Source organism: Drosophila pseudoobscura, chromosome 2 (genome assembly GCF_009870125.1).
Source record: "Drosophila pseudoobscura strain MV-25-SWS-2005 chromosome 2, UCI_Dpse_MV25, whole genome shotgun sequence".
NCBI classification, from domain to species: domain Eukaryota; kingdom Metazoa; phylum Arthropoda; class Insecta; order Diptera; family Drosophilidae; genus Drosophila; species Drosophila pseudoobscura.
In genome coordinates, this window is record NC_046679.1 from 9,962,238 (window position 1) to 9,984,587 (window position 22,350).

The window sequence follows — 22,350 nt, forward strand, 5'->3', positions numbered from 1 at the left end:
CAAAGTCAATCTGCTCAGATACCAGAATATAGTATATATACAGAAAACAGAGAGAGAGACAAACCACAAGCAACTTTATTAGCTAACGACAGAAACAACAGAAATAAATAACTAAAAACAAGTTTTTGGAGCGATTTTACGGATTTTCGACAAATGTATAAACCAAACAAGAAACCGAAAAAGAAAACGAAAAAAAATGAGAAAAATGAAAAATGAAAACAAACCCAAAATAGAAGAACACACACATACACAAATTGGGAAGATACACCCAGAGGGGGAAGAGGTTTAGAAAGTTTTACGAGTCACAAAAAGAATTTCATTTGATTTTGGTTCCATTCCATCTTTGAATTTGAGTTTCCTTACTTTTTCAACCAATTTCATCATCTAATTGTATTGTATAATGCATATCCGTCCACAGATTTGATTGATACTACACATTTGGTTCATCGAAAAGATATCACACACACAGAGAACCTCCCCCACAGACACAGACCCATGTCCCGTCCAACCAGCCCTTTTCTCGAATACCCTACCCCTCCCCAAAAAAAAAGCTTTGTCTTGGAGTTGAACAAGAAATGGCCTTTACTATAATTTCCTTAAGCGAAAGAACGAATACGAATTCTAGTTAATTTTATTAGATGAAATTTATTTGCAAAGATCGTAATGCATTGGCTATCAGGTTTTATAAGGAAATTTGTGTAGGGAAGGAAGGGAAGGAGTAGAGTATTGTATCTAGGAGGGGAATGAAAGCAGGCAGAGAAACTCTAAAGACGTAAATCTAATTGTATGCTAAATGATATATACACATCTATATATAAATATATATATATTTACATAATGTATTTTAAGTCAAATGGGAATATTAATAAAAGCGATAACTAATCTGTAATAAAAACAAAAATCTTCACAACTCGTTTCATTCAATTCGAAAATGGTTAGTATCCTTCCTGTTTTATTATTTCGTTGAACAATACGAAAAATACCTTCAATAGCATATCATTTTTATGGCCCAATCATGTATCCATTATAGTTTATGGTTGAAATTGCTTTGCACCCCCGATGCCATTGTTTTCTCCAATGCTCCGTCAATATTTTGTGCCACGTGGGGAAAGCCAATCAGTTCCGTAATCACTCCATAAATGTGTTTGCATGTTGATTCGGATTGCAGTAAGTGACTCCAAGGGGAGATTACCCAAGAAAACCTCAAATGTTGAATCACTATTTCACAAAGAATGTCGTAAGTAACACTATCCCTTATCCTACTCAATACCTACCCTACAATACCTACCACACGTACACGTTTATACAGTGGTTTAAAAATATGCGTGTCGAGCCCTGTTCTACATATGCAAAAACATGGCTCAATGTCGTTTGGATTCATCGCCCCCCTTAAGCGGAAGAGATCGATTCCGCTATTAATTGCAGCCCTGCCAGGTGGTGTGGGGTAGCGGATCAATGGACAGAAAAGCTTCTGCTGCCAGCACGCGCTAAGACACGCGATAACAAGAACAGATTGGGGCGCCGGCAGAGCGGTCAACGCAGGCGGGGCAGCGCACTTGTCGTCTGCTCAGCGCTATCTTGCCGATTGGAGCTCTGCCTCTCTCTCTCTCCCTCGCGCTATCTCTCTTTTGTCGTCAGAGCGACGCAAACAGCTGAAGCAACGGCGCTCGGCTGGAGCTCTTCAGTGTTTTTTGAAACGCCGTTCAGTGAATTACTGCATACTGTATTGTCGCTCGCCGCACACCTGATTACCGTACGCCTGCCTGCCAGTCTCTCTCTGCAACAGCTGATTACGCTCAGCATCTTCTCTTAAGTGGAGTGTTACATTCAGACCTATGACCAAGGCTCTCTTTCTCTCTTTTGATTCAAAGAAACAAACAGAAGAGGAAGATAGAAACAAAAACAACAAGTGTGAGAGTGTGGCGCGCTTTTTCAAAAACTACCTACAAACTAAAAGTAAAAAAGGTTGACAACAAAAAGTGCGAAAAAACCAACAAAATCAACAAAAGCAAAGTGTAGCTAAACCAATAGGTAAAGGAGAATTAAGTAAAAAGTGTGTTTAAAAAAAATAGAGGAGACTAATTACAATAATAATTAATTCATTTCAAGTTGAAAAGGGGGACAACAATTGCGTCGTTAAAGCTGTTTCTCCCTCTGCTGCTGCTACTGTATCTGGTGTTCGTGTGTGTGTGTGAGTGCGCGTGTTTCTGGGCTAGAGCAAGGTGCGATAAGACAGGGTGAGGTGGGGTCTCGCGTGTGCTCTAAAACGATAGTGTACTTTTCTGCGATAGAACGCCGAACACAGAAAGAGCAAGTGCATAAGAACAGTCCCCACCTTGTCACACATACACCTTTGGTCTAGCCAGTGCGTGGAGAGTGTGTTTTCGTGGTATTTGCTCTCCTCTAATCAACAAGTTGAATTCAATATTAATTTCGCCCATCTCTCTTTGGCCCTCTACACACAACTCCCCCCGCTGTGCCTAAATTTGTCCATCAATTTGCTAATAGTTTACGTGTGTGTGTGTGAGTGTGGGTGTCCATTTCTATGGAAATTTGCTCAGCGCCAACAAAAAAACATCATTTGTTCAGTATATGTATATTTCACATCAATTTACCGGTATGATGTGGTCATCACCACAACGTGTCGCTCTCTTCCGCTCTTACTGACTCTCTCTCTCTCTCTCTCTCTCTTCGCTGTGCTGCTCTTTGCAAGAAAACAACAACAGCACTGTGCCTCTTATAAATAAATATTTACATTAAAATTGTTCTCGCGAATTTCGTTGGCTGTATGTGTGGCGACACTGGCTGGCCATGTGTGTGCATGTCTGTTAATGATAATGAAAGGTTCCATAATGTATACAACAATTAAACAACAAAACTTATATATTATTGGAAACATTCAAATCTCTAGAGTTACGCTCTATGGATTCCGTTGATATACACGTACCTATCGCTGGACAGTATAATAAACCCTTATTGAGACCTCCTATCTATTATTATGGGGCGGCAGCTTCTAACGACTTTGTCACGACAACACTTTTATTTAGCTTCGGTTTTCTGTATACCTAGGAGCAGAAAAGGTATATTACAGTCGTAAATGGTTTACGTTATGTATGAGACAGGGCGAGTGAAGTACTTAAAACCCTATGAAGTGTGTACCAGAGTGTTTTCTTGGTCTCCATCCGATCTAAACCTATCCGTATTTTAATCTCTACAGCTATAGGATCTAAGAGTCTCATAGAATTTGGTTATGTGTGTAGATTTCGCGACGAAAACATCTAGAGAGAGAATATTTTACCCCTTTAGAATTCTGTAGTATCTACAATTTGAAAGTTATAAGGCTCATTTTTGGTAGGATAATATATAAAGATACTACACACCTATTAACAAAAAATCACTACAATCGCTTCAAATCCATCCCTGAAAATTAGGAAATCTTAAGTTTTAAGGAGACAATATACTTCGTTATTGTAAAGCCTATAACTTAAAATTGTCGATATATATTAAAACAGAGGAAATGCAAATGCAAATGAAACAATTCACCAAATATTATTCGGGCTTCCAGAGATCTTCGACCCTCGTATTTGAGTTTGAGTTTTGTCCGAATATCAGATACTCAGACAGCAAACCTGAAAAGCAGGTATCGCTTAGTCGAAATATTGACCTGATCTTTCCCTATTATTACCACGTTTTTTCTCCCACCGCAAATTAAAAAGTCAAACTGCATGACGATACCCAGACACAGATTCCACTTTTCACCTTACCCGTAGCAGACTCCCCGCTCGATCTGCCCCACTCAGCTGTTGATTTTACTTTGACAGGTAATTGCTAAAATCAATATCTACATAGGTACAGAGATACAGAGATACAAATATATAGTATATTCTAGTACTCGTTGTCGTACAAATGTACTTCACATATCTGTATTCTGTCGGACAGCAGGGCTTGTTCTGAACTTTGTTTTGTTTGTTTTCAACTTATTTTTTTACATTTTTCTCTCATTCTTAATTATTGCCAACGTTTTATTCAAATTATAACCTACGTCAAGGCATTCAACGACAGCAAAAACAAGAAAGTATTTAATAATAAACAAAACTGGAAAACGGACTTACATGATTAACGAAGAGAACAATACTCTAGTAGGAATTATAGTAGAAAATTATTATTTTTAAGAGAGAACTATTGCAGACTCTGAAGATTTAAAGATGGGTTAGAGAATTTTGTTTGCCTAAGAGAGATGTCCGCTTAAGAGGAAAAGATACAAGAGACATCTACAATCTGTAGATTCCCATTTAAAAGAGATTTTATTGTACTTATGGGAAGATAATGAGGTTTAGTTTGAAAAGAATTCTTAGAGATAGCCGGTTTACTGAATTAAGATAGCTAGAGTAGAAGAGATACATATCTTTAGCAGGACAGATCTCTGGTACGTTGCCATAAGCCCTAAGCCCTAAGCTATGTTGTAAAGTATATCACAGACTGATATCCCTTTCTTCTTAAGGACTATTTTTCTTTGGTCTATGCTTTTTGGAATCTTTTTGTTTTCCTGGTTTTAATACAACAACTAATGATTTTCCAAGTTTCATACTTTGAATCCATTCTTTCCATCACACCACTCTCCCCCCATTCCCCATTCTGTGACCCCCAATCTATCTTGAAAGCGCATCAACCCCATTGCAAGAGTATGATCATATAAAAAAGCGCTTAAAAAAACAGGTTTCATTTTTCTTGTGTCGCACAAAAACGTAAAGATTTGCAATGTTGACTTGGTTTCGAGGAAAAAACCGTTCAACATTAACACGGTTTGCATTGTGATTTCATGATTTAAAAATATGAATCCCATGAGACGATGCCTTACGAATACTATGCACAAATTTTCTATAGAAATGAAAGATGAAAGACTTTAGAATCAAGGAAATTCCAAATGTTCTCTACACCAACTACATTGATATACAAAGGCATAGGAAACCTTGAAATTTAGAGGTGCTTACAGGAATAGAATACAATAACACAGACTCTAAGAACTCTGTCCATTTTGATTGATTGCATTTGATACATACATATGTACAACATTTTATCAACACTTTATCGTTTGTTTAATAACTCACTTAGTTCTATGTCATAACTCATTAAACTTGAACCAATCTGACATTGCTTTATTTAAATTGCTTTAAATTACTTAATATTTCTACTAACTTTAATAGTTGCATGTGATTTCATTAGACTTGGCTTAGCAACTAATCAACATTTGAATAAAAAACTATATTTGACATCTATCTTAGTCCCCTAACTACAACTTATTCCATTTACAATCATAAGCTGCTCAAAGTTCAGCGTTTTTTCAACTTTAATCGAAATATAGTGAAAGCTATTTTGGGGGCAGTATCTCTCTTTGCTGGCTCTGGCTTTGATTTTTTACCAGATCTTCCTATTTACTATCTGGAACACTTCTTAAGTGGACATCTTCCTTGGTCTTTCTTAGACATATCAAACCCTTAAATATATTTTAATTAAACTTCTCGAAATTCCCTTGATCTCTAGAAACTTTCATTTCCAGCCCGTCTCTATCTTCTTTCTCTCTCTCTCTCAATATCGCTTCTTTTTCGTCATCTCTCTGTTTTCGGATCTTGAGAAGATGACAGACCCAGACAGTACTGAGCCGTCTGTCCACTTTACTCGCTTTTTGTACTGGTTTTTTTTTGGCAAATGAGTCACACTCGTAGTAAACCAGAAATCTCAGCCTTTCCGAATGGTTAACTTTTTGGCCAAAATACTCTTAAAAAACAGAGACGAGGGAATTCCCAGAAAAGACCTTTAGACCCCACATAAAATAATGTTCAAGTGAGCGTTTTAATTGTTAATACTCGTAAGTAGCTTAATGGAACAGCGTTTGTTGGGCAGACATTTGGGGGATTATAACTTCAGGGTGCTCTTGATTGCCAGCAAAATAAAAATAGAGAAATGATATATGAAAAATGGGTTAGGTATAATCATTGATCGATGGTGTAGATAGATAAAAGACATTTAAAGCATTGCTAGATACTATTATTCATATATCGAGCAGTACCGCCGGAACCTTGAAAATGTCAATGGATAGATAGAAGGAAAAGTATATATGTGTACAGAGAAAGTTTCACTGATTCCTTTTGGCTATGAGTATATCTCTGACTCATGGGATAGGAACCCCATGAAAGTTATAATCAAAGAAGTTACGACTGTGAATAGAAGTTACATATGTATCGATGTCAAAAGATTGGAACCGCACATATTATCTCAAAATAGCCCTAGACCAAATGTAGATAGATGTTGAAGAATTCACAAAAATATGAAGATCTAATTACAGATCATAAATACATATGTATATGATTCACATAGGGAACAATTCACTTTGAAAGACAGATAAGACCTTAGATTATTGGAATACTACCCGTAGCTGACATAAAAACTATGCCACGACTTGTTTCCATTAAATTTGAAAGCATTTCCGATAGGTTTCACTTCTTAATTATGGCAAGATTTATTGGAAACCTTATCTAATCGACAAAAAACTCTTGCCGGCAAACAATTGGCTGTTGTAATTTGCATTGTCTGGGTCTGGGCGCCACTAAGTAGTGTATTAGTACAGTGATAACTGACCGGAAAGTACACAGCCCTAGCATGAGTAATAAACATATGTATATACAGATGGATTCAATCAATTTTCGTATCAATAGTTAACCCAATCTTTGGGCTTATCTTGCGAGTAACTTCTGCGAATATTTGTCTGAGTGTATTCACTGTACTTATCTATGGCTGTGATGGTGTGCGTGTGCGTAATCTCCACCATAAAATAAATGGCAAAGGCAATCAAGAAATAAACAGAAAGTTTAACATAGCTCGATCGGGGCGAGCGTTTCTTATCAAATATTTATGGCGCGAGTACAGTGAGGACTCGACCAAACAGTGAAAGCATTAATTTATGCCCAGAGATAGCCACAAGAGAGTAATTAAAGCATGTTTTCAGTTGACCCATTGCCTCTGCATCACGATTATTGAACGACTGAGACGCAATCATGATCGACCTGGAGGACCTACCCCGACTACAGTCCCTCTCCCCAGCGAGGGACATCGATGATGACTATCCGCAGACCCTGCTGGAGCCCATCCTCATGGATCCCAATCCCAAGAAGAAGGTCACCGTCCGAGTGCCCATCGGACCGCCTTCGAAGATGGCAAAATTGATTAAACCCACGGTGGCCTCTACGCCCTCTATTCCCTCACTGGAGACCCCGCCCACACCTGTGGTACAGTCCACCCGGAACCTCACCTGGAGAGGCGAATTCCAATTTACGACTCTGGTAAGCCACGCCCCCAATAATTACAGGCACAAATGTCGACAGCGCAAAAAGATACGAGATCTGAAATCTGAATAATCAATCTTAATTAATTTGGTGTGCGTATTCCGCAAGTGAATTTATTCAAATATGAAACACGACTTTATTACAATATTATCCATGGATTAATCAAGTTTGATTGTCATTCAATAATGTTAGGCAAAGGTATTCCCAATAATATTAAAGTAGGTATGGCCACTGAGCATCTCAATATTGCAATGTTTATGTGGACAAATTTCGGCTCGTTATATTTTATTTATTTATTTAATATATTTATTTTTGGGCGGCACACGCCTTTAAATGGCAATTTTACATGAATTTTATTGGCCACATGTCCCAAGCATCTACTTTTACGCTATAACTACATTTAATTACATAGGTGGCGCCAATGTTACGTGTATGCTTTTTTAGCTACACATCACTAAATTCTAATAAATTATTTTTGTATATAGGCGAATAAATTAATAAACAAACCATTCCCCATATAGAATAATGCGCTATATATTATTTATATATTCAATAAACGATAGACTTTAGCCGCCCAATCGACATAGCAACTATTTCCAAAAAGCTCCCCCAAAGCTCTTTCCACTCTTCTTCTCTCGAACCACTAGCTCAAACATGCAACGCAAAAATAAGACGGGAGAGCGTAAAAACGCTTTCTTTAGTTTGATCGAACCGCTGGACCATGGAAAGGTATGAACAACAGGCAAAAACAGCCAAAGCAAATTGCAAGGCTCGGTCGAACCTCACCTCGGCGTGCTTTTAACGAACAATACACCAATATAGCAAAGTATATTAAGCTGATGGGGTGGACTTTACATTGGTCTCGTGACATTTTCTGGGCCGTGTTGCCTGTTGTCCATACCTCTTTTTCCTCAGCGATTTCCCTGCGTGAAATAAGCCAGCGAGCTGGGTAGCAAAAGAGGAGTGATGAAGTTTTGAATCCGATGGCCATTCTGTTAACTTTTTTGTATATTTAGTAAGTATGCAAAAATATGTTTTAAATTTTAAAGCCATCTGATAGGGTAAAAAACTTATCAATAAGAGAAAAAGTCATTGTTCACAGCAGCTGAAAAATATAATTTGTACATCAATTAAGGGAAATAGGGTAAACAAAAGCCCATACACCATAAATACGTTGCGACTCTCGAAAGCTGCGGTGAATGGTGAATTTAATCAAAATATCAAAATCCGCGCTGACGGACGCGTCGTCGTGGTGAAAATTGCAAAAAACAAATCAAACACACTAAAAGAGTGACAAAACAAACACGTTTTCTCAAAGAAAACCACGAAACACGTAGGTTACGCGAACGAGCTGATAAAGCGGATGCGGCAATAATTTTGCAAGTGAAAGAAATACGCGTAAAAGGGCGAAGTACAGGCGGCAAGTGTGCTCTCTCTCTCTCTCTCTGTGTGTGTGTGTGTGTTGTTTTTCGTTAATAACAAATGGAGAACTACTGGAATTGTTTCATGTTTCGGCTGCTGAAATAGTTATGTTGCATGCCCCACAAAATAAGTGCAACTCATTGTGGTGGTGGGTGGTGTGGTGGGCGACCAACAGGCTAGCAACAACAGTTATTCAGCAAACTGGCCGCCTCTCTCTCTCTCTCTCTTTACTATCTCTCTCTCCCAACGCTCAGCTGACATGCTGCAACCTCCAGGCGAATGCACGAAAAAGCAGTTTGATAAATAATTTGTTAATACAAAGTGCAAAGCAAAGGCTGGACCGGGCTAGCGGCGCTGCTGTCGTTTTGTTGTTCTGTCGCTCTCCTCTTCTCGAAGTTTCGAAATTCTCGTACCCGTACATTTTTCTCTTTACGTGTGAGCTTTGTGTGTGCGTGTAAGCTTTGATTCTACATAAAAAATTCAATTATTTTGCATTTAATTAATTGCATTAATAAATGTGTGTGTCGCAGCACATTCGACTGTGCCTGTGTATATGTGTGTGTGTGCTTAAAGCAAAACGCGAAAGCATGCACAAGAAAAAAAACAGCAGTTGTCAAATGCATGTGTGTGTGTGTGTTCTTGTGTGAGTCAGACGAAGCACCAAAGAAACGAGCGATAAAAGCAAACAAAGAAATAAACAACAAATATGCTGGCAAAAAAAAAACACACTTAATAATATTAGACAACAAAAACGGCAAAACAAAGCTAGATTTTGACGATTTCACCAGCCGCCTGACACGCATTCTCAACACACATACGCACAAGCATGTAAATGCAGAGAGGCAGAGGTAAAGTGCGTGCTGCCAGACTGAAAGAAGAAGCAGAAGCGGCTTTTGCTGTAAATTGAAGAGACAACGCAAATTGTTATAAATATATAATGGAAAGTAAATGCAAATCAATTAGAGTGTGAAACACACCAAGTGAGAGAGAGAAAGCTAATTTGGCCAAGTTCAAGGACGTACACGTGTTATTCTTACAATCAGTGTGGAATATCAATGTATTTGTGTTAATATTTTGTGCCTTGCAGAAATTAAAAAAAAAAAATTTTATTGATTAATTGAACGATAAAACGCAAAAGAAAGTGAAATATAAAAAAATTAAAAGCAACAAAAACCGAAAAAAGACAGCGGGAGAGTGAGTGAAAAGACTAACGGCGGTTGTGTGCCCCGCAACGGTAAACCGCAGCAGCCACACATCATTGCATTCAACATTTAACAGACGCAGCAACAAGAGCAGAGGAGGAAAGAGCTACAGCAGCACCTACAGTATTTACTGCGTCGCAGCTTTTACCGTTGTAGATCGGCAGCAGAAGCAGCAGCGGCGCATCTTCTCCTTTTGGCAGGGCCAACAAATTTTCTGCCGCACAGAAAAGGTGAGTGCACTCTCCCTCCCACACACACACACACACAGGCACACCCACACCCACTCACCACTCTCGCACACTTGCATTTGTGTATTTGTATATAATTCATTGAGAACAGAACTGCTTGTTCAGGGGGCATTCATGAAAGGTGGGCCATTTGCAAAAGTCTGCAATTCCTCAGAAAAACATTCCATCATATCATATATGCCCCAACTCGTGCTTTTTGTCTTTATTGGTTTTGCGTCTTTCTGCGCTAATCAAAGTTTAATTTTCCTTTTTTTTTCCACCCCATTCCCCAACCCCTGGGAAGATTCCCTTTTTGCGAATTGCTTAAAACAAAGAAAGTTCATATCTTCTAACAAATTGTTGGCATATTTTTCGGTGTGTGCTCTTTGTTGTTGTTGTTTTATCTGCGTGTTTTGTGTCCGTCCTTGAATTGGGTGTTTCACTTGGCGGCTGGCAGCAGCAGCAGTGCGCAACATTTCGCGCTAGAGACCTTGAACAAGTTCAAGTTCACCGGCGGGTGGTTGTCTGTGTCTGTGTGTGCGTGTGTGTGTGTCTGTGTCTGAGGTCTGGGTCATTCCTTTTTGGATTTTACGCTTGATTTTGTTGTGGGAGTTAATAGAGGACATAAAAGGCAAGAGACACACACACAAGGACAACGCATGGGCATATTAAATGCGTAGTTTAAGGAAAAGAGAGCCTTCGAAGAGAAAAACAACACGATTAACGCTTCTAGACTTCCAGGGATCTTCCATGTGTTCGTTCTTTTCCTAACCTCAAGCTTCGTTCTTGGTATTAGTGCTGTTTTATGCTTCAACGGAAGTAGCCATAACTGTTGCTTCAAGCAGTTTACTTTCTGTCAAAAGAAAGTACTATTCACCTCTCACTCTTACCACGTGAATCCTCTAACAAGCAGTGCGCTTTCTTTCAAGTGCAAGCAGTCCAATTTCTACACCAAATAATCATCTCACTCTAACCAACAGAATTCGCAAGCTAAAACTCTAGAGAATGAGAATGAGAGACGGAGATAGTAGACATTCCATCACCCATACACGGAAACCAATACTTTCTTCGCATCATTTCCTCATAACCGCAGAACAGTCGCCAATTTCCATTCGCATCAAACGTGACAAAGGCCGATCCGCCACTCGAAACAAAAGCATTTCTCATTGAAAATTCAAATTGCATCGACCATGTACATATGTACATATGTGTATTTATTTATATTTAACCATTTGTTATGCTTTTACTAATTCCATTTTATTTTCGTGGCTACTTACAGAACAAACACGAGGACAGCCATCAATTAAAGAGGAGGCACGCACAGATATTATTGCGATTCAGGCAATCACAGATCGGAAAATTTTGCGCAGAGATTTCTCTGGACGTGTGGCAAAAAAAGAAATCAGCGTGCAGCGGAGGAAGGCAGAGGGGAAGCGTCATTGAACGGCTGTCCATCCCGGACGACGCAGCCATCGAGCTGTTGTCTGGCCGGGGGGCTGAAAAGAGGAGGAGCATCCAAGCATCCGCGGAGCATTTGTAACCTCAGGGTAAAAACAGAACAGAAACCTCATTAAAATGATCTCAAATAAAAAATCACATGCCATGCGGATGCTCCAGCTGGCCCTGGCCCTTAGCCTGTTGCAGTACAATCCGGACTATCTGCTCAACCGCTGGGACTCGCAGCTGGAGCTGGCCCACGGGGATGGATGGGAGCTGGAGATGCTGCGCTCGGTGCATCGCATCGACATGAACCAGAATCCGTATGCCAACCGCAAGATGATGCCCCGTATCGAGGATCTGCTGCCCTTCGACGACCATGGAGTGGGTGGTGGAGGCGAGTACAAGCTGCCGACGAGATTCAACGGCAGCGCCTTTGTAATGAATCTCCACAATACGACCGGCAACAGCAGCGTCCAGACAGCAGCCCTCCAGGATCTCCAGAGCGGCGGGGGAGGGGCGAATGGAAATTCCAATGTCGGATCGGGCGCACCATCGGCGGGTGGCGGCACCGGCTCTGGCAGCGCCTCTGGCTTGGGAGAGATCCACATCGACACTTCTGCGATGGCCACCGGCAACAATAACAATCACTCGATGCGGCACCATGCCGCCCCGGAGCTGGACATCTTCCTGTCGCCGCATCTGCTGCAGGAGCAGCGCTCCATTTGGGAGCAGAACCTGGCCGATCTGCAGGACTACAACGATCTGCCGCAGGCCAGCCCCTATGCGAATCTGCCACTGAAAGATGGCCAGCAGCAGGCGCCGAACAGCTCCAGTCTGGACCTCAGCCTGGCCGCCCTGCTGCACGGCTTTGCCGCCAGTGGGACGCACCGCGAGGTAGCCACGGCCCTGAATGACAGCACACCGCATCCCGGCAATCTGGGCAGTCACACGGTTGAGCAATTCGGACCGGATAACGATGACAGAGAGGAGGATCTCTATCTGGGTCGTCTGTTCGGCCAGGACGCCGACGAGGAGGATGTGGGAGGAGTGGCCAATGCCTGCGAAGTCGAGGGATTGACCACCGATGAACCCTTTGGCAGTGCCACCTTTGGCAACGAAGTGGAAGTCGTCGTCGAGCAGGATGATGAGAAGGAGGAGGAGGAGGTAACACCATAACATTGTAGCTGTAATTGTAAATCGACTGATTAGAAGGCTCTCCGATGTCCGATATGGCACCACCTGCAGAGGGCCGCCCCCCGTGTCTCTGTCCGAGTGTGCGTTATCGAACAGTGTCGCTGAAAAGTATTTGCATTGCTAATGAAGAGAGCGAATGAACTCCGTGCTTGACCTATTCCAGTCGGTCGACGGGCATTTGATTTGTTTAGGCACAGAACCCAGCCATTTGTTGCTGTATTCCTCTCTCTTTTCGGTTGTTTTTCGATATTTAAATGTGCCTACATTCTCTGTGACAATGTTTTCACAATTTCCCTGCTTATCTGTAGATAATGGAGCCAATGACTGGCTTTGTTGATATACGAACCATCAGCATGACTGTTTGTCACACACAGGCACCTCCAAAGAACGCTCCATTTTCCATATCTCTGTCTGCTTTGTACGCTTCATCAATGATTAACACAAATGCTATAGTATAATTCATAGTTTAAGTAGGTTTAAGATTATTTTATCGATATTTTGATGGGAAATGTAAGGAAATATCTTTCAGAAGATATCCCAAGAGCAATATCCGCCTCCAGGCAGTTCCTACAGTGCTAGTCCTCTGTTTCTCTATCAGTGGTTTGACTTGTGTAAAATGAAAGAGTTGTAGCCCCAATCTCTGTAGGGCATCCCCTGCTATCTGTATCTTTGTATTTGCTTTGCGGTACCTCCGTCCCTCTATCCGTTTTCCGATCCACACACGCAACAACTTTCACCCTCTTTCGGGGTCCCCAATCCATAGTTCACATTTATTTAATATGCAAACACACAAAAACAGCGACAGAAAAAACACCAACACCACCAACAACCAGGCAATTAGGTCATTAAACGTTTCGACTGCGCAAAAAAAATACAACAAACACAAAAATATTCACAGAAAATGGTAAAAAACAAACACAAACTCAAAGCAGCGAAAAAATTGGAAAGAGATTTTTGCACAAAATTAAAAAATTCAATTTTATAAATTTATTTATAAACCAAAGACTGATTTATGTATGCATGTATGTGCATTGACAGTGCAGTTCATGACCATAAGAGGTGAATGCAAGGGTACTTGAAAGACAGATAGATAGAAGACGTAGTAGAAGGAATATAGTGGATGTTGCTAACTGACCTATGAGGCAAAAGATGAACTTATTTGATATTTAATTATGCTCTAAAAGTGAACTTTTCCAATATCAAGGCATATTCTTATAGATATTGAATTTTAGTGTCACGATGGCTTGCCATTCCATCTTACAACACTTGTTTTTTTGGTAGCAAATGGAACTTTAAGCAGATTTCCATCAATTTCTTGGCTTATTCGATATCCCTCGCATTTTAAACACAGAAAAAATCGATTTCTATCGATATCTGACCTTCAACCCATAATTCATTTGCCTTAGATCAGCATTATTTCGATAACCAATTCGATTTGGACTGAAATCGAACCATATTCGATAACTCTTCAATTAATTTCATAAATTTTGCTTTTAGTCGATATAATAATCAATTATCGATCGACAACTGCTATCTGTGTCGATGTTTGTCGAACAAAGTATCGATTTGAAAGGAACTTTTTGAGCTGAATTCATGATTGGAAAGGTTTTTTATAGCCTACAATCATTCTCTGATAAATATTCATTGAATGTCTGTCTGGATGTGTGTAAAAATACATATATTTTGGCGCTGATTTGTTGTCTTTGCTCTTTTAAATATTTATTTTTAATCGCATTCTGTCCGTGTGTCTGCTTTTTTCGTTGCTTATTTTTTGTATTGTGCGAATTGCAATTTAAATATGCATAAACATTCATACTTGGCCAAAAAGGAGAGCAGCAGGAGGGGGACTGGGGATGGGGATTGGGGATGTTGGAGAATGACTAACTCTCTCGTGTGTTATTCTCAATTCGATTTATTCTGTGCGCTGCGACTGTGGACTGTAATTTGTTTCTGCTGTTTGCCTTTTCCACGACATGTCACGAATGTTTTCCATTTCGGCTGATGACGGTTTTTATTTTATTTTATTTGCCATTTGTTCTGTGTTGATGTTTTTCTGAATTTGTTCTTGAGACAAAATCAAACATTCATAAACACATATATTTATGCATATATTTTATGTATATATATATATTTACTCTTTATGATCTATATAATGCACTCGGCATTGACTGGGTTGCATAATCATTGAAAACATTTCGATTAAGATTCATCAGATGATGATTTTCTTTGTTCTTTAATGATTAAGCGATTCCGCATTCAACTTCCGACACTTAATGGTGCATTTGTGGTTTAATTATGGTACCCTTTAAAAGGTGGCACTATAGGTTTTTATCACAAGTTTAGAAAGGTGGAAATGATTCTTCCGTAAGAAGTGTATTTCTAAAGATATTCCAACCAAACCTTACAGAATTTACGATTATATATTAAGTCGTTACTCTGCCAAGTTTGATCAGCATCTGGCAACTTCTTGAACTATATCTTATAGCTTTCGATCGCTCTGTTAGAGGGTATCTGTTGTGTCTACCCTCCAAGCGGGCTTTCTTTCCATCTTTTGATTATAATCACAGCTGTTCAGAGCTGCAATCCATATACGTACGAATATGCAAATGATATTCTTGAACTAGTTCCCCTTCAAACCATAAACGGATCGAGCAAATATGCAAATGAGTGAACTAGTTCTGGTTCTCGTTTCAACAAAGAACAGAAACCATGCACCTGTCTCTTTGTCTGTGCTGTGCGTCACCTTCGCCTGAACCAAAGATCTCTCCATCACTTATTCCCTCTCCTCTCCTGTCCCCAAAGCTCCCAATATTTCGCTCTGACCTTTGCGGGTTTGAAGTGCTTTAGGTCGCTCTCTGTGTGACCTCCTCACACACACAAACACACACACGAGAAACTCTATCTTGAATGTCGTCCACCTGTGGTGTTGTCTCCCTCTCTCTCGCAAGATTTGCTAATTGCAAATCTACGAAAAAAGCGCAAAAACAACAATCACGCACTAAGCTTTGATGCTTCGCTGTTTGCTTTGTGCGTCTCATTCGCTCAAGCAGAAGTCAACCTTTCGTCATGCTTTTTTGTGTTTAAGTGCTATTTTTGGGGATTGTTTCGTTGAACTTCGCTGAAAAATCAAAGTCTCGAATCATCTTTCGCTCTGAGAGATCTTTCTCCTGTCTCTCTTACGCTCTCACTCACTCACTCTTTCGCACGCCTTGATTGCGCGTTTTGTAATACTCGTACTATCGGATGATGCACTTTTCACAGACCGCCCCCCCCCCGCAGCAGCCGACCATCAAAAGGGGTGTGTGCTTATGGTAGGGTACGAGGGGAGGGGGCAGCTGACGTGGGAAAGAAAACTTGAAAACAAAACCGAAAAAGAGCGTAAAAACAGCTGTTTTTACCGGCATCACATTCAGCGCGCTCTTCAACACACTTTTCAGCAACTCTGGCAACATTTGCTGCGAGAGAGAAAATCATCAAAACAACATGTTGCAGGCGAAAGCCATTTAGTCGAGACACCTACCAGGTCTTAGTGGAGAATGCAACCGCTAGAAGCTTTTATCGATTATGTTTTTCGATAGAGACGAACGTTGAAATTTAAAAGTTTTTTAAAGTGCTTTAATCTACTTTAAAGGCTCTTAACCACATATGTAAATATGTATGTATGGCTACCCATCATTCTGGTGTTCTGTCTGCTACTAGGCCTCTTATCAGTTACGTGTGCTTTTTTGTTGTCCGATTTACTTTCAAAATTCGTGCAAAACAAACTTTATCAATTGAAAATAATCAAATATTTTTTATGAGCACCCCTCCAGTTGTGGTGCTGATTAGCCAGCCCCAGCGTGCCAGACAGAGTTTCTCTCATAATTTCTAGCCTCGACACCAGGCGGCACTTTCAGTCTGCGTTATGCCGATTTCCAGTGAATACGTCTCAAACCGAATCGTCGATAGCAACAAAACGGAAACCATTTCATCATTTTCCCAAAATGTGTCTCAACGAGGAGTACAAATATATGCACATCTACCTAGCGGTCTGTCTTCGAGATTTACCTTCTTCCTATATCTATCTTTATATGTGATATCAGCAGACTATCTTTTTTTGTGCGCACACGGATAAACTTTCTATTCACATGGCCAGGTGTTGGCGCAAAAAAAAAAACGGTGTAAAGACTCTGCAAATTGAAAAATAATTTGCCTGTAATTACGTTGCATTTTCCCATCTAATTACCTGCAAAGAAGAGGCAAGCCCAAAGAGTACAAGAAATATTCACAATTCCCTTGGTCTATGGCTATTTATTAGAGAGGAGGCACAAAATGTCACGAGTCCTCGTAGTAGAATCGCTTGAAAGCCCAAAATTGAGTGAGAAAAATGGACAAAACCACTTGAAAGATATCATGGTATCGATTTGAAGTATTAGTAATATGCGGCTGCTTGAGTGACTTATCGGGGCAGTGGACATTGGAACTAATACGAATATCACCAAGTATCAGAATCCTAAATAAGTGATCTTAGAGCCTAAGAAATTCTTTCAAAAAAACCCACGCTCCAAATTCTGAGCGGGTTATTGGATATTTGTAGTACTTAAATCTAATAAGCGTTTCTTAATGCCCAGTGATAATCGTAAATGAAGTTCGTGACTTGTACATTTTCGTGTTTTTCGTGCTGCTTTGGTGCTCCCATCTCTATCTAAATACTTGAATATTTCTGTCTATTTTTTTTTTTGAGTGAGCTTTGGTTTCTCACCCAAGAAGCTCTCGTTGGCTAATTTCCATAATTAAATACCGTTAATTACGGTTCGTGAACTTTTGTTGAGGCGCCGCCTATTGGCCAAAAGTGCTGTGCGGGAAAGAGATGGCAAGTGCAGAGTGTGGTGTGTGCAAAAAAAGTTCAGATGTCAAATTGATTATATGGTGGAGAAAGAGAGAGAGAGAGTACGTACGTTCGATTGTGAATTGAAAATGCATTAATTGAAGGGAAGAAACCATTCGGATGACACAAATGAACTGTTATTAAGGCATACCTGCAACCCCTCTCTGCGGCCTGCAGACCGCAAAACGTTGCATCGAGCACACAACAGGATACTTGAGGCCAAAGCCACAGATACAGAGCCCGCAAACATATAGATACTTCAGCTTTGTTGGTGGCACAGCACAATCCCCGACAGAGGACAGAGGACTGCTGCAACTGCAGACTTTTGGTTTGACGAGCACATGATTAATATGCGCCACACTTGCTCTCGCCTCCTTGTGGCTGCCACAAGAGTACTATGCTACGCCACACGATGCTCAAGTGATCGCCGGCTCTGGGATCCGTCCTTCGTGCCGTGCTGTCAGTTCAGGTGTCATCAGAAATATCTCCGCCGCCGCAGACGACGACGAGGAGGCTTTATTAATGACTTTTGGCGAACCTTTTTAGCCACACGAAGCGGCCGACAGTAAGTCCCGGCCTAAACCGGGTCGGATCGGATCGGATCGGGTCAGGTCTACTCTCCTTTCCTTTCCCTTTGATTCCTTTGCTTCTTTCTCTTTGGGCACTTTCTTTTGCTTTCACTGGAGACCGCCACCGCCCGCCGCCGTCGCTGCTTTGAAGCCTAGAAAGAAGGATCATAAATCCATTTATCTCTTTTACTTACTCGTTTTTCTTGTTTTATAGCGTCGGCTTTTTGCGGTCAAGTAAATCGATCGCCTAAGCGGAGACTAATTGCTGCCACAAAGCGTTACAAGTGTCAATATTTTGATGCAACACGACCTTGATTGATGGTTTGTCAAACAAAGGCAGGTGTCATGGGAGGAGGCAGATCTCATTAGTCTTATGAATCGTTTATGGGGCAGCAAAGATACATATTGAGGAATGCCACCATTGCTGGATCGCTTATGCCCCCAAAGAACAATCCTCATAATGGGAATATTCAATAGTAATCCTCTAATGGGGATCTACTGGGTATAAAAGCGGAAAACGCGAGTGACATGTTTCCTTTCGCTTATGGGAACTTTTCGGCATTCGCAACTTTCGCTGAGTGTCGCTTACCTCTAAGATTCGTATTGATATCTATAGACCCTGGGGGTTGGTCCCCCCCCTCCCACTATAATCATCTCTCTCGAGAGATTTCCTCATCTTATCTCTCACTTTATCAATGGAACTCTCCTCAGTCGAGGCTTGGGGCTCATTTCAATGCGAGTCTGAACGAATGAATGGAGAGCGCCACACGTGTACGCAAAAACTCAAATAGTTGCTAAACCAAAAGACCCATATCAATGGACAAGGTCACGGGGATATACATATGTATATACAGGGCTATACCTTTTGGCCAGCGATAAGAATTGGCCCATAAATACCATCAGCCATAAATTGTGAAATTCGGGAATAAATTCTAAAATAAGCAACACTCGAAATAAAATTTAATGCGGGTTTTCCCAAAGGGTAATGCCCTGACATGATTAAAAAATCAAATTTTCAGCCCTTTTTCTGTCTGTTATTTCTCTCTTTTGCCATCATTATCGATCGTCAGACGATTCTTCTTAATTCTACAGAGAAATGGCTGTCTTTGTGTGTGTCTAAGCTAGTAAAAATGTCACGTAATTTTGCCCAAGGCACCAAGTACTTCTCGGTTTGTACAAAGATAACGACCATTGTATTTCCGACCCTAACCGATAAGAACTTTAACCTACACACCACACGGTGGCTGCTACTACACTGTAAAAAGTCGAAGTTTCCGAAAAGGTAAGGGGTTCTTTCGGGATCGGGAAGTCTTGGGAATAAATAAGAGTTATCCTTGGAAAAAAGTTTCGTGGACTCTATAGTTGGATTACGGGATTTTAGAGGACCTTTTTGGATTAGGATTTCGATTTTGGCATCTCTCGAGCCCTTCTATAGTAGTTTACATATTTTGTGGCTCGACAAAAACGTTTCTAGCGGCAATGTGGCTCGACAAAAACGTTTCTAGCTTCAATGTGCCTCGACAAAAACGTTATTCTGATGTTTTATTGCAATTTCTTGTTCTTTAAGACTCTTTTTCCTTAGGTTTTCCTCCAGCATTGAAATGCCATTCAACTTTTCAGTGAAGTTTAATTAAAAATCAAGTTGCCAATCAACCATCGCTATATGCAATCATCGTATATGTACTATTAACAACCCCCTCCGTTAAAAAAAAAAAACGCGAGAGAAATATAATAATGAAATGCCTGCCAGCAGGGGAGGATTCGGTCGGTTTTTGGTGTTTTCGGTTCGGGAACCTCTTCTTTATTCTCAATTTAATTGCTCTTTTTTTTGTTTCTTTGTTGTTGTTGAGCGAACATGCGCAACGCTTGCCCAAGCACACTCACAGATACGCCTCACACATACATGTATGCCCTTTACAGATACATATGAAGAGAGACCGACCTGTTCCCTGGGGAATTTTCACTGCTACTCTGTGCTCTCTCTCTCTCTCTCTGGCAACGGCAGCAATTGATTGGGCTCGGAGGCGGCGGCACAGTGGCCCTTAATTTCCCTTCTGATTCTGACGGGAGAGAGGCCCGACCCGACCGACCGACCGACCGACCGGAGAGACCAATGATGCCGCCGCCATAGCCATATTCTGCTGACTAATCCAGGAGATAGGCGTGGTCACAGAATGATTGATTGCTTTTCTTTATTTTTCCCCCCCTCCCCTGCCACAGCAGCAGCAGCGGGAGAAAGAAAAACTTGTAGAAAGCCTCTGAAGAAATTTTTACAGTAAAAAGAAAATGTCACACGTTTTGGGAAACACACAAAAAAAAAATGTCATTGGCGAAGGGACACGAAACATTTTAATTAAAACATCAAAAAGTCCTTTGGCCACGATTGTCCTGTAGGGGCACTACAGAAGCCCGGAAACAAAACGCAGCAAAAGAATCGATTGTCCCCGGGCTAATGTCTGCCATTATCCCGTGATTATCCCTGTTTCTTCAGATATTTCTCCTACCTGTTGGGACGGGAGATGGAAGAAGGGAGAAACCTGAAAGCAGAAGCGGCTTAGGACGGAGGACAACGCCCACACACCGCCCTGCCTCCTGTCGCCGACTTTCGACTTGACCAAGAAAAAGGATTAAAGTGGTTTCGGGCCGAGCAGCGTTAATAATGCATCATTAACGCTATAATTTGAGCTCGAATTCCGCTTCTTTTAGTCATTCCTCCTTGGTACTCTTCCCGCATGATTTGGCAGAATTCCAGGCCATTCCGAAAAACATCTTCATAAGCAAAACGATCTGCACATGTGATGAATGTCAGCATTCTTTTGTGTTTGGGTTTTCTGTAAAAAGTGTAAAGTGTATAGCCAACCCAGAGATCTTTTTAGCAAATTTGGAGGAGATCTCCAGACCCCTTCTGAATATTTTTTAGCTTTAAGAACCAATATGATCTTTGGTAAAGCTTTATAGAACTTTTACGCTCACTTGCAACGATTTTTCGGCAGCCTCCGGCCGAAGATCCCTTTCCGGGATTCCTCCTGTGTATGATCATTCAAGATCCCTTTCCCAGCTCTTTGGTTAAGTTTGGGGTCATACCTTCCTTATTCTGAGCTCTTCCTGAAAGACTAGAACCCCTAAACTCTCTTTTACACGTGCAGAAGCCATTCCTTCCTCATTCCCGCAGGTCTCTTTCGGACAGCTCTCTTTCCCATAATTTTCGTCAAGTGTAGAACTCTCTTCGAGTGAAATTTATTGCTAGAAATATTGTTTGCAGTGTGGGCGATAAGAGTTTCGGTTGTCGTGTGGCGTAAACAAGTCCCGGGCACGGTCCCAGGGCACGCCGTAAGAGAGTGCTCGGTGTCTGTGTCAGACTCTGTCTCTGTATGCCCCCTGTATACTATATCGAAATAGACTATTGAGCCCCCTCGGCTCTCTGTAGTCCATTGATAACGTCAGCGATTGACGATTACCGATTGGCGGCGGCCAAAGAGCGACCCGAGCACGTCGACTCTTTCCTGTTTCGAGAGATTTCTAAGGGAGCGCCCCGGTGCTAGTGCACTAGGGATTTTTGTAGATAATAATTGTGAAATAAGAGAAGCAATATATAATCTCATGTACATATTTATATAGTTTTCGTACCCCCAAATTAGTTTATGCCACTTGGGGCACCGTTTTACAGGAATAAAAGTTTGTTTTTGCGTTAGGAATTACACTTTTTGAAGAACTTTAATGGCATGGTCTATTGCTTAAGAGATCTTTCTTTATGGTATGTTTACTCTATGGAATCTTAAGAGATTGTTTATGAAGTTTTCGAACCCCCAGGCGACCTTAAGAGATTGCTGCCGATCTTTATAGATGCATATCTTTGTATATAGATTCTACAATCAGAATCCATAGAAGAGAAATCATCTTTCTTTAGCTGGTATTTTTTATTAAACTTTGGGATCGTTCCACTGTGGAGCCTTTTTTTATAAAAGAAAAATATCGGAATAGAGGTAAAAACATAGCCTTTAAGAGTTCTTTCTGAATCAAAGTAAAAGATTTGTAAATCTTGAAACATATGGAAGATATATCTTCTCTAGAATCTCCTGGAAAAAAACT

At 40.8% G+C, this 22,350-nt stretch overlaps 1 protein-coding gene and 1 long non-coding RNA gene across 8 annotated transcripts in view; one reads left to right on the top strand and one right to left on the bottom strand.

Annotated features, from left to right (window-relative positions):
• Positions 1-1,693: 1,693 nt before the first annotated feature.
• cnc (NFE2 like bZIP transcription factor cap-n-collar) overlaps positions 1,694-22,350 on the top strand; it is a 51,054-nt gene continuing 30,397 nt past the window's right edge. Inside the window, exons 1-2 of one of the 4 annotated variants that reach the window (XM_015181613.2) lie at positions 1,694-2,031; positions 7,004-7,337. In XM_015181613.2, coding sequence (XP_015037099.2) covers positions 7,053-7,337 — 285 coding nt within the window. In that variant the 5' untranslated portion in view covers positions 1,694-2,031; positions 7,004-7,052. Of the gene's footprint in view, positions 2,032-7,003; positions 7,338-9,852; positions 10,195-11,470; positions 12,797-16,716; positions 16,854-22,350 lie in introns of those variants that run through there. The other 3 variants (XM_033377048.1, XM_033377049.1, XM_015181614.2) reach the window with 3 other exon arrangements.
• Positions 2,025-3,848, bottom strand: LOC26533121 (uncharacterized). 4 transcript variants are annotated; one of them, XR_004468521.1, is made up of 4 exons: positions 3,686-3,836; positions 3,160-3,629; positions 2,948-3,065; positions 2,025-2,825 (listed from the first exon to the last, which is right to left on the bottom strand). It is a non-coding gene; the product is annotated as an uncharacterized lncRNA (long non-coding RNA). The 4 variants fall into 4 exon arrangements; XR_004468520.1 differs by having other exon boundaries at positions 2,948-3,319; positions 3,381-3,629; positions 3,686-3,834; XR_004468522.1 differs by lacking the exon at positions 3,160-3,629 and having other exon boundaries at positions 3,765-3,848.